We start from the raw sequence: 13,527 nt of genomic DNA, 5'->3' as shown, positions 1-13,527 counted from the left end.
TAAACCATTATGTTGTTGATTTACTCTCGTCTTTCACATCAATGTCTTGTTACATTATCCAACTTCTATTAAACTTAAACTTTAGGTGACAGAATGCTACTCTGACATTCTCCTGTAAAATGTCTTGATACAATTTTGAATTCATTTGCTCCCTCAACAATTGCAAGCTGTCCAGGCCCTGACGCAGCAAAGCAGCCCCAAACCATGACGCTCTTTCCACCATTCTTCACAGTTGTTATAAGGTTTTGGTGTTGGTATGCAGTGCCCTTCTTCCCACCAAACGTAGCAGTGTGCATTTCTGCCAAAAAGTTCAACTTTCGACTCATCTGTCCACCGAACATTGTCCCAGAAGCGTTGTAGAACATCCAGGTGGCCTTTTGCAAACTTAAAACAGACAGCAATGTTTTTTTTGGAGAGCAGTGGTTTCCTCTGTGGTGTTCTTCCATGAACACCATTCTTGTTCAGTGTTTTTCTTATAGTGGACACTTGAACAGAGACTTTAGCAAGTTCTGGAGATTTCCACAGATATTTTGCTGTTACTCTTTTCTTTTTCACCTCCTTCAGCATTGCACATTGTGCTCTAGGTGTGATCTTTGTAGGATGCCCACTCCTAGGGTGAGTTGCAACAGTCTTGAGTTTCCTCCATTTGTAGACAATTTCTCTTACTGTGGGCTGATGAACACTCAGGTCTTTAGAAATGCGTTTGTATCCTTTTTGAGCTTCGTGCATTTCTACAATTCTTCTCAGATCCTCTGAAAGTTGCTTGGATCGAGGCATAGTGCACATAAGGATATCTTTCTTGAGAAGCGCAGGCCCAGTCAATCACCTGACTTAGTGTGTCTTTTTATAGGGCAGGGCACCTCTATAAACCACATTTCAAATCTTATCTCATTGATTGGAACACCTGACTCCAAATAGCTTTTGTAGAAGGTATTACCCCAAGATGTTCACATATATTTTCCAACAAATACATGTAATATTGAATCATTTTTCTCAATGAATAAATGGAACAAGTATAATGTTTTGTGTTATTTATTTAATTGGGTTCTCTATCTAGTTTTAGGACTTGCATACAGATCTGATCATAGTTCAGGAAACACTTTTTCACCCAGAGCTGTGGATCTGTGGAATGCTCTGCCTCAGAAGGCAGTGGAGGCCAATTCTCTGGATGCTCTCAAGAAAGAGTTAGATAGAGCTCTTAAAAATAGCGGAGTCAAGGGGTATGGGGAGAAGGCAGGAACGGGGTACTTCCTAAACCTTTCTTTTATTATCCTTAATTATTTGGATGGAGGTATGGAGTTATTGACGCTACTGTGTATAATTGACATAATGCAATGGCCTATGTTGGTTAGGTTTTTTCTTTTTTTTTGGGGGGGGGAGGTTTCTTATTTACTCCATTTTTTGTAATTACTATGAGTTTGGGAGGTTATTATATATGGATTATCATCTATTTGTATTTATACTTTAACCTATTAATTATGTACTCTCAAACTCTCTGTATTCATGTTTCATTTATGTTTGTTTAAAATTAATAAAAAGATTTAAAAAGAAAAAAGAAAGGAACTGATTGTGGATGATCAACCGTGATCACATTGAATGGTGGTGCTGGCTCGAAGGGCCAAATGGCCTACTCCTGCACCTATTGTCTATTTTAGGTCATATTTATGCAGAAATAGAGAAAATTCTACTGGGTTCACAGACTTTCTGGCACCACTTTATATACTTTGATAATAAATTTATTTTGAACTTTGAACCTCAAATTTGAATATGTTTTGCTCCAGTTTAAGAAATTTATTCCCACTTGTTTTTTTTGCAATTTTTTATGGCTTTGCTGATACTTTTGGACTATAAAACAATTGTTCGTTAACCCTGTTGTTCTCTGCCAAACCTGCAGGTATTTCCAGTAGTACAACAATGATCTAATCAGCTATCCTTCTCCTCCCTCGGTATCATTGTGTTTGTGTTGTAGCGAGATAATACTGGCTTTGGGAAAATCAGTCTGCCGTCCAAACTATCAACCTGCCAAAATTGTTCCTTTGTCCTCATCATTGCAAAACCATCTGTTGAGTAGAGCTTGAATTTGACCCTACAGAAACTATGCTATTTTTAAAAAATCTATTGTAATTTTAAAGTGTGGCACAGTAGCATAGCGCCAGTATCAGCAATCAGGCTTCAATTCCCACCACAGTCTGTACATTCTCCCTGTGGCCGTGTGGGTTTTATCCCACATTCCAAAGACACATGGGTTAGGATTCGTGGGTATGGGTACGCAATGCTGGTGTCGGAAGCATGATGGCACTTGCAGGCTGTGCCCGGCGCATCTTCTGTCTGTGTTGGTCGCTCATGCAGATGACCCATTTCATTGTATGTTTTCATGTATCTGTGACAAATCGAATCTTTAATCTTAAGTATCTTCCAATAATAATTACTTCATTCATTCTTTGCTTCCTTTTTATATTTCGCAGTGGAAGTGCAAAAACATCCTTGCCATAAAAGAATAGAAAACTGATATTAATATCAACAAAATGACTAATTTTAGGTCTTTTAAAAGTTTTCCTTTTAGCATCCTACATGGGTGCATTAATGTGCAGCGGGTCAGTAGATAGATAAGCTTACATTGGTTGGAGTCGACCATGGATATTGCTTCCTGGCTGTCCTACACAGGCCAGACAGTATGATACCCATGCAGCTGTCTCTCCCTCTCCACACAGCTGATGAGTCCAAAGGAACAGCAGAAACCGACACAGTTTGGCACCAGCAGCGTCGCAGGAGTTGCTCGTCAGTATTGAACTCGACATAGGACTGTCTTCGGGTCGGTAAGGATAGGAACAGGACAGCCCTGTGCATTTTTCCAAATCTTCGGGGAACTGGCTTGTACATACATCAGAACATTTCACTATGCAGGTGTGAGACTGGCTTCATGAAGTTGTCTCCATGTGACGGTGCCCCTGTTTTGTGGGATTGTTGTTCCCATGCTTGAGGCTCAGGTGTCGTTTTCCTGTTTGTTTCAGTTGTTTGCCTTTTCCTGTCTTTCTTCCTCTTAGATCAACATTACAAAATGCTTGCTGAGATTTCTGGTGTTAACTCTTTTTGTATAATTTATTTCACTTGCGCGCATAGTCTCAGAAAGCATATCTAGCATTTTGAGGGAAATAAAATTTCCAATATTTTTAGTGACCAGTTATTTATAGCCCTATTTCCAAGGGTTTTGTTTGAAATTAAACTCCCCTCCACTGATTTACATTTCATATGAGCTAATTAAATGAATTTGTTACAGGTGTGTGCATATCTGTATTTAAATATTTTCCATCAAAACAAAATAGATGGAAATTAATTATTTATAGCTTGCAGTGTGTAATGTGTTTTTATCGTTGATGCTCCAATTAAAATTTTGTTGGTTTGAGAAAGGTACTTTGCTGTCTCAGGTGAATTTACTGTCAACTCCAGTTAGTTATGTGGTGAATGCCTGGGTTTTATTTCAGTCTCAGCTTGCTTCCCATTCGTAGACCTACCTCAGCAGCTGTGGGAGTTGAAGACTGGTATGCAATGGGCTTTTTGTGATTTGACTGTGAATTTTTTGAAAAGGTATTATATTTTGACCAATGTAATAGTTTATGACATTGGTAGATCTAGACTGCAATTTGCAATCAGTACTGTCCTTGTTTAAACTGCTGTGATTGTGTATGGTAACAGTAGAGAGTCTACAGATGTATAGTGATTGAACACTGTTCAGATGAATAATGGCTATTTCTTTCATCTGTTACTAGATGAGACTGCAGAGCTTTTCTTACTGTTAAACATGCCACAGGGTGTTTTGGTTTCCATAAAAAACGGCAATTATTTCATCGGTGGTGTTTCATTCGATTCTTTATTTCACTAACCCCTGCTATTCGGTAGAGGTTCAAAGTAAATTTCGATCGGGCCTTTGATTGTTTGACTTGTTTGCTGAAAAGTGGCTGGTCTTTGCTGTTGTAATGTAAAACTGAACATTGGTACCTGAATAGTCTTCCATGTGAGAAGCAAAATCATCTGTGAGGAACAGCATTTATTTGCCAGTGCAAATTCTGAGGAACCATTAGAACAAAATTTAAGCTATTAGGTATAATCTACAGTAAAAGACCATTAGACAGAGGAGAAGAATTAGGCCATTCAGCCCATCAAGTTGGTCCACCATTTCATCTTGGCTGACCCATTTCCCCCTCACTTCTTTGTCCCATAACCTTTCATGCCCTGACTATCAACTTAAATGCACCCAATGACATGGCCTCCACAGAGGCATGTGGCAATGAATTCCACAGACTCACCAGCCTCTGGCTAAAGAATTTCCTCGTCCTCTCTTATAAAGGGACGTCCTTGAATCCTGAGGTTGTGCGCTCTGGTCCTAGACGTTCCCCACTGTAGGAAACATCCTCTCCATCCACTCTATCTAGACCCCTCAGCATTTGATAGGTTTCAATGAGATTCCCCCCTCATTCTTCTAAACTCCAGTGAGTGCATACCCAGAGCCATCAAATGCTCTTCAGACAATAAGCCTTTCATTCTCATGAACCTCCTTTGAAACCTCTCCAATGTCAGTACATCTTTTCTTAAGTAAGGAGCCCAAAACTGCTCGCGATACTTCAAGATAGTCCTCACCAGTGCCTTATAGAGCCTCAGTGTCGCATCCTTGCTGTTGTATTCTAGTCATCTTGAAATGAATGCAAACATTGCACTTGCCTTCCTCCCCACCAACTTGACCTTTAGGGAAACCTGCATGAGAACTTTCTAGTCCCCTTGTATCTTGGATTTCTTAATCTACTCTCTGTCTACACTTTTATTCCTTCTTCCAAAGTGCATGACCATGCACTTCCCAGCACTATTTGCCGCTTCTGTGCCCATTCTCCTAATCTGGCCAAATCCTTTTGTAGCCTCCCTGCTTCCTCAGGATCTGTGAAATAGTTTAGGAGTGATGCAGGTTTTAGCCATTCATGACTGAGAGTCAGATCGCAGACTATGGACCTGAAGCATCTCGAGCAACTGTGTCCCAGTCGCTGGGTGTAGCCGAGCACTGTACTGTACACACTTCCCCCCCTACGCTCAAGGTGCAGACGTAGCCCTGGAGAGTGAGAGCATCCGATTACTGGCATCTGACCGATGTACAACGAGGTTTGACGAAAGGTGAATAAGTAGATCTATATTTTTGCTTAGGAAGTGACAACAGGGAAATTCCATGTAGAAGTTGGTGATACAATGGTTTTAAGTTTAAAAAATGTTTGCATTGTCACTTAACCAGCTGTCGATTGGTTTCTGACAGAATTTCTGATTTGAAAGTACATGTATTTCCGAATGGAGGGAAGGGAGAAGGTGCTTAGTGCTGATCAAAGCTTGGCCATCTATCTAAAGTGTTGCCTTGCCACTGCTTGAATCACTTAATAAGCAAAGTGGTACTATTGTATAGACCAGGGCTGGTATTTAATGTCAAGAGCTAAGTACAAATCTCAGTAATTTCTGATCCAAAGGTAGATTTGTACAAAAGAACTACTTGAACTAGCAATCATTGGCTGATTTTTAAACTCCATTTTGGTTCTAATGTGTTAGAGCTTTGACATTTGCTGCAGATTTGTGTGTATGTGCGTGGGTGGGCAGGAGGGAGGAACAGGGCTTGTTTTGATGAATGTTGTTTTGCTGCTTATGGTATTCTGTGTTCTGCCGAGTATTGTATTGTGGGAATGTGAGGTTGACACTGGAATGTGTGGTGACACTTGCAGGCTGTCCCCAGCACATCCTTAACTGTGTTGGTCATTAACGCAAATAATGCATTTCACTGTATGTTCCAAATTACACGTGAGAAATAAATGAATCTGAATCTGAAATCTATATGTGATGCCCTAACCCTGTCCTACAGGCTGAGTTAAGATCTGCAGTTACGGGAAGTGGAGAGTAGTGTATTTTAATTCTGTTATTTTTTGCTGCCTCTTTGTGACTAATCTAAATATAGTACTTAAACAGACGAGAATGTACAAATAATGTGCAAATTTACTGGCTATCATTGTTTTAGTGTGGGAGGGCTAATTTAATTATGAGGCTACATGCTCTCTGTTGTAAGATGACTCTTGTTTATTGATGGTCATCTCTGACAGCACTGTAATATTCTGCACAATCTCAGCTCCATTGATAACAGCTGATTTGACACCAGAGCATTTGCTTTCACTAAAGGCAATATTCCTTATAAATTCTTTAGGTCAGAGTTTCACAAACTATTGAAGGAAATTCAGTCTTATGTATAAATTCAACAGATCACATGGAAGTGGAGGATTGGAGTAATTTAAATACAAGGGATTCTACAAACGTTGGAAATCCAGAGTAACACACAAAATGTTGGAGTAACTCAGTAGATTAGGGAGCATCAATGGACAGAAATAGTTAAGAAATTGGGCCAAGACCTATCATCAGGACTCAGTAATATTGTGATGGAATGTCAGAGTAGGCTTGATGGGTTGAATGGTTTAATTCTGCTCCTGTGTCCTACGCTTTCTTCCTTTGATCTGGATCTTCAATCCAGCTGGCTCTGTGAGGTGTGTATTCTCCTCTGTCTGACATCTGCTGCCATGAACCAGTGTAGTTGTTGGCATTTTAATTGTTTCATAAAATATTTCTTGGCACAGTTGAGAAAGTACTAATGAGGTTTGATTTGTACATTTGAAAATAGGCTTATCGGAGATTTTTTTAATCATAGTGTCAGTCTTCCATCTGTGTGTAACCTGATTTTAAAGAAATTAAAAATGATGTCCCTAAATATTAAAAAGGTGCTAATTACATTGGGTACACTAGACAGTTTATGAGTAATTGGAAATGGTTTGTTATTGTTATGTGTACAATAACGGTGCATTGAGGTAGAACAACATGGTGTTAAAATGAAATCATATTCAAAAGCTTTTGAGGTATGATGGTTAGATAGAACCAGCTTGCTTTTTATGGCCTTTGAAAGTTTAGGAATGACCACATTTAGCAAGAACTGTCAACATTTGATCTGTGTGAACAAGCTTTTCACTGTCTTGGTTTGTGTGACCAGTTCCAATGGTGAATTCACCCTGGCCAGATTACCTGGCGTCACCAAGTTTGTGGATCAGATTATCAAGCAGGAGAGAAGCTGCTCCATCCGTGTTCGAAGTGAATTGTCTGTAACATCCCACCTTTTGAGCAGAATCACACCCGTGAAACCAGTACACAATCTATTCCTTGTTGCTTCATTTCAGAAATAAGCTTTATTCTTAGATGCACGGCTCTCTTTACATTCAAAATGTCAATAAATTCATTAAATTAAAACATTCAATGTACAAGTCATCATGCCACTTGTGTATTCTCTGAGGGGCTCAACTGCACAATGCATTGCAAACCAAGTGAGTTTGGGCCTTTGGTTTACTCCATAAACTTCAAGTGAGCTGCTCGTGAAATGTATTCAGAGCAAAGAATTAAACAGTTTCATTGTCATGGGCAGTGATGAAATTGATCTCAGGCGGAGCAGTAATGTATCAACTAGTGTAATGCTTTTTGCACCAACGACCAGGGTTCAATTCCCACTGCTGCCTGTAAAGTGTTTGTGCATGCCCCCGTGACTGTATGTTTTGATGTACATGTGACAAATAAAGCTAATTTTTAATCTTTAGCAACACACAAAGTGCTGGAAAAATTCAGCAAGTCAGGCAGCATTTATGGAGAGGAATGAGCAGTCCACATTTTGGAAACTTGAAGGGTCTCAGCCAGAACTGTCAACTGTTTAAGCTGATTTATACTTGTGCATACGGGCTACGCTGTAGCCCTGATTTTCACTTCTGTGTCGCTCTACGCCGTAGCGAGCATGTGTTGGTGTGCGCCAAAACACTAGTTGGCGGTGGGGTTTCTATGCCACTGTTGTTGAGTTTCTTCGTGAGAGACATGGACGAGGAAATTCATTTCAAACATTTTCGCATGTTGGCAGGTAGATTTGACGATTTGGTTCATCTATTTTGCATAGGTGTACAGACATGGCGGAGAAGAAGCAACCGGAAATGCGATGCTACCAAGCGGACCAATCACAGTTGTTGCGGTCTGCGTCGCCGCAACACATGAGTTACTTTATTGGGGAGGTGCACGTCACCCTATGGCATAGATGCAACGCACAAGTATAAGTCAGCCTTTACTCCCCTCCATGGATGCTGCCTGACCTGTTGATTTCCTCCAGCATTGTGTGTGTGTGTGTTACTCTGGATTTTCAGCATCTCCGGGATCTCTGTTGTATCCCGTGCCTTCAATCATTAATTGCAAACTTGCAGCAAAAAGACCACAAATGTTAGTTACTTGTCATAGACTTATTAAACTGTAAATCTCCATAATTCCCACATGAAAATTTAATCACATCCGTGTCTTTTAAACTACAAAAGTGACAGCTGCTGACAGCAATCGCTTTCAAACTGGACAACTTGTAACTGCAGCATACTTTAATACACTGACGTGAGACCAGGGCTGCTAGATTAATTATTCATAAGAATGAACCTTGGTAAATAATAAATGTCCTTCAGTGGATGTTGAAGATTATTGCTGTATCAGGAAGGTGTTAGAAGGAGCATAAGTATTTAAACAAGTTAGTATCCTGAATTAATCTGGTGCTCTGCTCTTCCTTCCAGTTGGTTTTTGAAGACTTTGGCCCAAGTTACCAGTCACAATGACGACCTTGGACGATAAGATCCTCGGAGAAAAGCTGCAGTACTACTGCAGCAGCAGCGACGATGATGACAGTGACCGCGATGAGAATCAGCAAAAGACCATCAAAAATGCTGTGATTTCTGTGGGCGCGGGCGTGCGGGAGCGGAGCGCTGTGAACACAGGTACTGATGAGAGAGAGGAATCGGAAAGCCGTGACAGTGAGGCGGTCAACTTGCTCTGGATTTGTTTGGTGTAAAGGCTCCTCATTAAACAGTTCAAACACTTTGTTATGCCTCATGCAGAAAGATTAATGATCAAACCCAGATTATTTTCCAAAAGTTTAAAACTTGCTTGTTACTCCAATATTTATTTAAACCCAATGTTGAATTTCCAGAAAATAACTTTTCTGTGGAAAAACATGAAATAAAACAGCAAATTCTGGAAATATTCTGGGTGTTATTGTTTTGGAGAGAAGTGACGTAGTGGTTCAGTCTTTGACCTGACAAAGGGTCTGAAATGTTAACTTTATCTCCTGTCCATAGGTGTGGCCTGGCAAACTGAGTGCTCAAAGTTCGGAGTACATTTATATTTTTATATGTTATTGTATTTAGAGATACTGGCACTTCCGGCCCACCGAGCCACACTGTCCAGAAACCCACCTGTTTAAACACAGGACAATTTGCAATGACCAGTTAACCAGCTAACCAGTACGCCTTTGAACTGTAGGAGGAAACAGGAGCATCTGGAGGAAACCCATGCTGTCACAGGAGAACGTGCAAACTCCTTACAGATGGCACTGGAATTGAATGCCAAACTCCGAAATCCAGAGCTGTAATAGTATTGTGTCACCATACACTTCCCTAAGATTCATTTCCTTGCAGGCATTCACTGTAGAGTGTTTTCAACACCTCGTCTTTTTATTTGAATGTTTTAGATCTTTGACCTTTCATCAGAACCAGGAGATGTTAGAGAAACATTTTCAACATAGGGAAAAGGATGAAGGGTGGTTACTAATGGAGATGAGAGATTGAGTGCTGGAAGATGAGGGATGGTCACTGATGGAGACGAGAGATTGAGTGCTGGAAGAAGAGGGATGGTCACTGATGGAGATGAGAGATTGAGTGCTGGAAGATGAGGAATAGTCAGTGATGGAGACAAGAGACTGGTGAATGCTGGAAGATGAGGGGTAGTCAATGATGGAGACGAGAGATTGAGTGCTGGAAGATGAGGGATAGTCAGTGATGGAGACGAGAGATTGAGTGCTGGATGATGATGGATAGTCAGTGATGGAGGCGAGAGACTGGTGAATGCTGGAAGATGAGGGATAGTCAGTGATGGAGACGAGAGATTGAGTGCTGGATGATGGTGGATAGTCAGTGATGGAGATGAGAGATTGAGTGCTGGATGATGATGGATAGTCAGTGATGGAGATGAGAGATTGAGTGCTGGATGATGATGGATAGTCACTGATGGAGATGAGAGATTGAGTGCTGGAAGATGAGGGATAGTCAGTGATGGAGACGAGAGATTGAGTGCTGGAAGATGAGGGATAGTCAGTGATGGAGACGAGAGACTGGTGAATGCTGGAAGATGAGGGGTAGTCAATGATGGAGACGAGAGATTGAGTGCTGGATGATGATGGATAGTCAGTGATGGAGACGAGAGACTGGTGAATGCTGGAAGATGAGGGATAGTCAATGATGGAGACGAGAGATTGAATGCTGGATGATGATGGATAGTCACTGATGGAGATGAGAGATTGAGTGCTGGATGATGATGGATAGTCACTGATGGAGACGAGAGATTGAGTGCTGGATGATGATGGATAGTCACTGATGGAGATGAGAGATTGAGTGCTGGAAGATGAGGGATAGTCAGTGATGGAGATGAGAGACTGGTGAATGCTGGATGATGATGGATAGTCAGTGATGGAGGCGAGAGATTGAATGCTGGATGATGTTGGATAGTCAGTGATGGAGACGAGAGATTGAGTGCTGGAAGATGAGGGATAGTCAGTGATGGAGACGAGAGACTGGTGAATGCTGGATGATGATGGATAGTCAGTGATGGAGGCGAGAGATTGAATGCTGGATGATGATGGATCGTCACTGATGGAGATGAGAGTTTGAGTGCTGGATGATGATGGATAGTCACTGATGGAGATGAGAGATTGAGTGCTGGAAGATGAGGAATAGTCAGTGATGGAGACGAGAGACTGGTGAATGCTGGAAGATGAGGGGTAGTCACTGATGGAGATGAGAGATTGAGTGCTGGAAGATGAGGGATAGTCAGTGATGGAGATGAGAGATTGAGTGCTGGATGATGATGGATAGTCACTGATGGAGATGAGAGATTGAGTGCTGGAAGATGAGGGATAGTCAGTGATGGAGACGAGAGATTGAGTGCTGGAAGATGAGGGGTAGTCAGTGATGGAGACGAGAGACTGGTGAATGCTGGATGATGATGGATAGTCAGTGATGGAGGCGAGAGATTGAATGCTGGATGATGATGGATCGTCACTGATGGAGATGAGAGTTTGAGTGCTGGATGATGATGGATAGTCACTGATGGAGATGAGAGATTGAGTGCTGGAAGATGAGGAATAGTCAGTGATGGAGATGAGAGATTGAGTGCTGGATGATGATGGATAGTCACTGATGGAGATGAGAGATTGAGTGCTGGAAGATGAGGGATAGTCAGTGATGGAGACGAGAGATTGAGTGCTGGAAGATGAGGGGTAGTCAGTGATGGAGACGAGAGACTGGTGAATGCTGGATGATGATGGATAGTCAGTGATGGAGGCGAGAGATTGAATGCTGGATGATGATGGATCGTCACTGATGGAGATGAGAGTTTGAGTGCTGGATGATGATGGATAGTCACTGATGGAGATGAGAGATTGAGTGCTGGAAGATGAGGAATAGTCAGTGATGGAGACGAGAGACTGGTGAATGCTGGAAGATGAGGGGTAGTCACTGATGGAGATGAGAGATTGAGTGCTGGAAGATGAGGGATAGTCAGTGATGGAGATGAGAGATTGAGTGCTGGATGATGATGGATAGTCACTGATGGAGATGAGAGATTGAGTGCTGGAAGATGAGGGATAGTCAGTGATGGAGACGAGAGACTGGTGAATGCTGGAAGATGAGGGATAGTCAGTGATGGAGACGAGAGATTGAGTGCTGGAAGATGAGGGATAGTCACTGATGGAGATGAGAGATTGAGTGCTGGAAGATGAGGGATAGTCAGTGATGGAGACGAGAGACTGGTGAATGCTGGAAGATGAGGGATAGTCAGTGATGGAGACGAGAGACTGGTGAATGCTGGAAGATGAGGGGTAGTCACTGATGGAGACGAGAGATTGAGTGCTGGAAGATGAGGGATAGTCAGTGATAGAGACGAGAGACTGGTGAATGCTGGAAGATGAGGGATAGTCAGTGATGGAGACGAGAGATTGAGTGCTGGAAGATGAGGGATAGTCAGTGATGGAGACGAGAGACTGGTGAATGCTGGAAGATGAGGGATAGTCAGTGATGGAGACGAGCGATTGAGTGCTGGAAGATGAGGGATAGTCAGTGATGGAGACGAGAGACTGGTGAATGCTGGAAGATGAGGGATAGTCAGTGATGGAGATGAGAGATTGAGTGCTGGAAGATGAGGGATAGTCAGTGATGGAGACGAGAGACTGGTGAATGCTGGAAGATGAGGGATAGTCAGTGATGGAGACGAGAGATTGAGTGCTGGAAGATGAGGGATAGTCAGTGATGGAGACGAGAGACTGGTGAATGCTGGAAGATGAGGGATAGTCAGTGATGGAGACGAGAGACTGGTGAATGCTGGAAGATGAGGGATAGTCAGTGATGGAGACGAGAGATTGAGTGCTGGAAGATGAGGGATAGTCAGTGATGGAGACGAGAGACTGGTGAATGCTGGAAGATGAGGGGTAGTCAATGATGGAAGACGAGAGTTTGAGTGCTGGATGATGATGGATAGTTAGTGATGGAGACGAGAGACTGGTGAATGCTGGAAGATGAGGGATAGTCACTGATGGAGATGAGAGATTGAGTGCTGGATGATGATGGATAGTCACTGATGGAGATGAGAGATTGAGTGCTGGATGATGATGGATAGTCACTGATGGAGATGAGAGATTGAGTGCTGGAAGATGAGGGATAGTCAGTGATGGAGATGAGAGATTGAGTGCTGGAAGATGAGGGATAGTCAGTGATGGAGACGAGAGACTGGTGAATGCTGGAAGATGAGGGGTAGTCAGTGATGGAGACGAGAGATTGAGTGCTGGAAGATGAGGGATATTCAGTGATGGAGACGAGAGACTGTTGAATGCTGGAAGATGAGGGGTAGTCAGTGATGGAGACGAGAGACTGGTGAATGCTGGATGATGATGGATAGTCAGTGATGGAGGCGAGAGATTGAGTGCTGGATTAATGATGGTCGGCAATGGAGATGAGAGACTGAATGCTGGAAAATAAGAGATGATCTTTACACCTGCTTGATTATGCAAACATCTAATCAGCCAATCATATGGCAGCAACTCAATGCATTATAGCATGCAGACATGGTCAAGAGGTTCCGTTATTCTTCAGACCAAACATCAGAATGAGGAAGAAATGTGAATTAAGTGACTTTGACTGTGGAATGATCGTTGGTGCCAGGCGAGGTGGTTTGAATATGTCAGAAACCACTGACCTGAGATTTTCACACACAACGGTCTCTAGAGTTTACAGAGAATGGTGCATGGAAACTAGAAACATCCAGTGAGCAGCAGTTCTGTGGTTGAAAGAGCCTTGCTAATGAGAGAGGTCAGGAGAATGGCCAGGCTGGTTCAAGCTGACAGTAACTCAAATA

General features: G+C 42.2%; 1 protein-coding gene across 6 annotated transcripts in view; it reads left to right on the top strand.

The window, feature by feature from the left end:
- Positions 1-13,527, top strand: part of pdcl (phosducin-like) — a 40,822-nt gene that overhangs the window by 19,083 nt on the left and 8,212 nt on the right. For 5 of the 6 annotated variants that reach the window (XM_073052523.1, XM_073052522.1, XM_073052524.1 and 2 more), the window contains one exon: positions 8,643-8,843. In XM_073052523.1, the coding sequence (XP_072908624.1) occupies positions 8,681-8,843 (163 nt within the window). In that variant the 5' untranslated portion in view covers positions 8,643-8,680. Of the gene's footprint in view, positions 1-2,795; positions 2,817-8,642; positions 8,844-13,527 lie in introns of those variants that run through there. The other variant, XM_073052527.1, reaches the window with a different exon arrangement.

Source organism: Hemitrygon akajei, chromosome 7 (assembly GCF_048418815.1).
Source record: "Hemitrygon akajei chromosome 7, sHemAka1.3, whole genome shotgun sequence".
In the NCBI taxonomy this organism is placed as follows: domain Eukaryota; kingdom Metazoa; phylum Chordata; class Chondrichthyes; order Myliobatiformes; family Dasyatidae; genus Hemitrygon; species Hemitrygon akajei.
The sequence above is the reverse complement of the archived record's forward strand: the minus strand, read 5'-3'. Positions and strand labels throughout refer to the sequence as shown.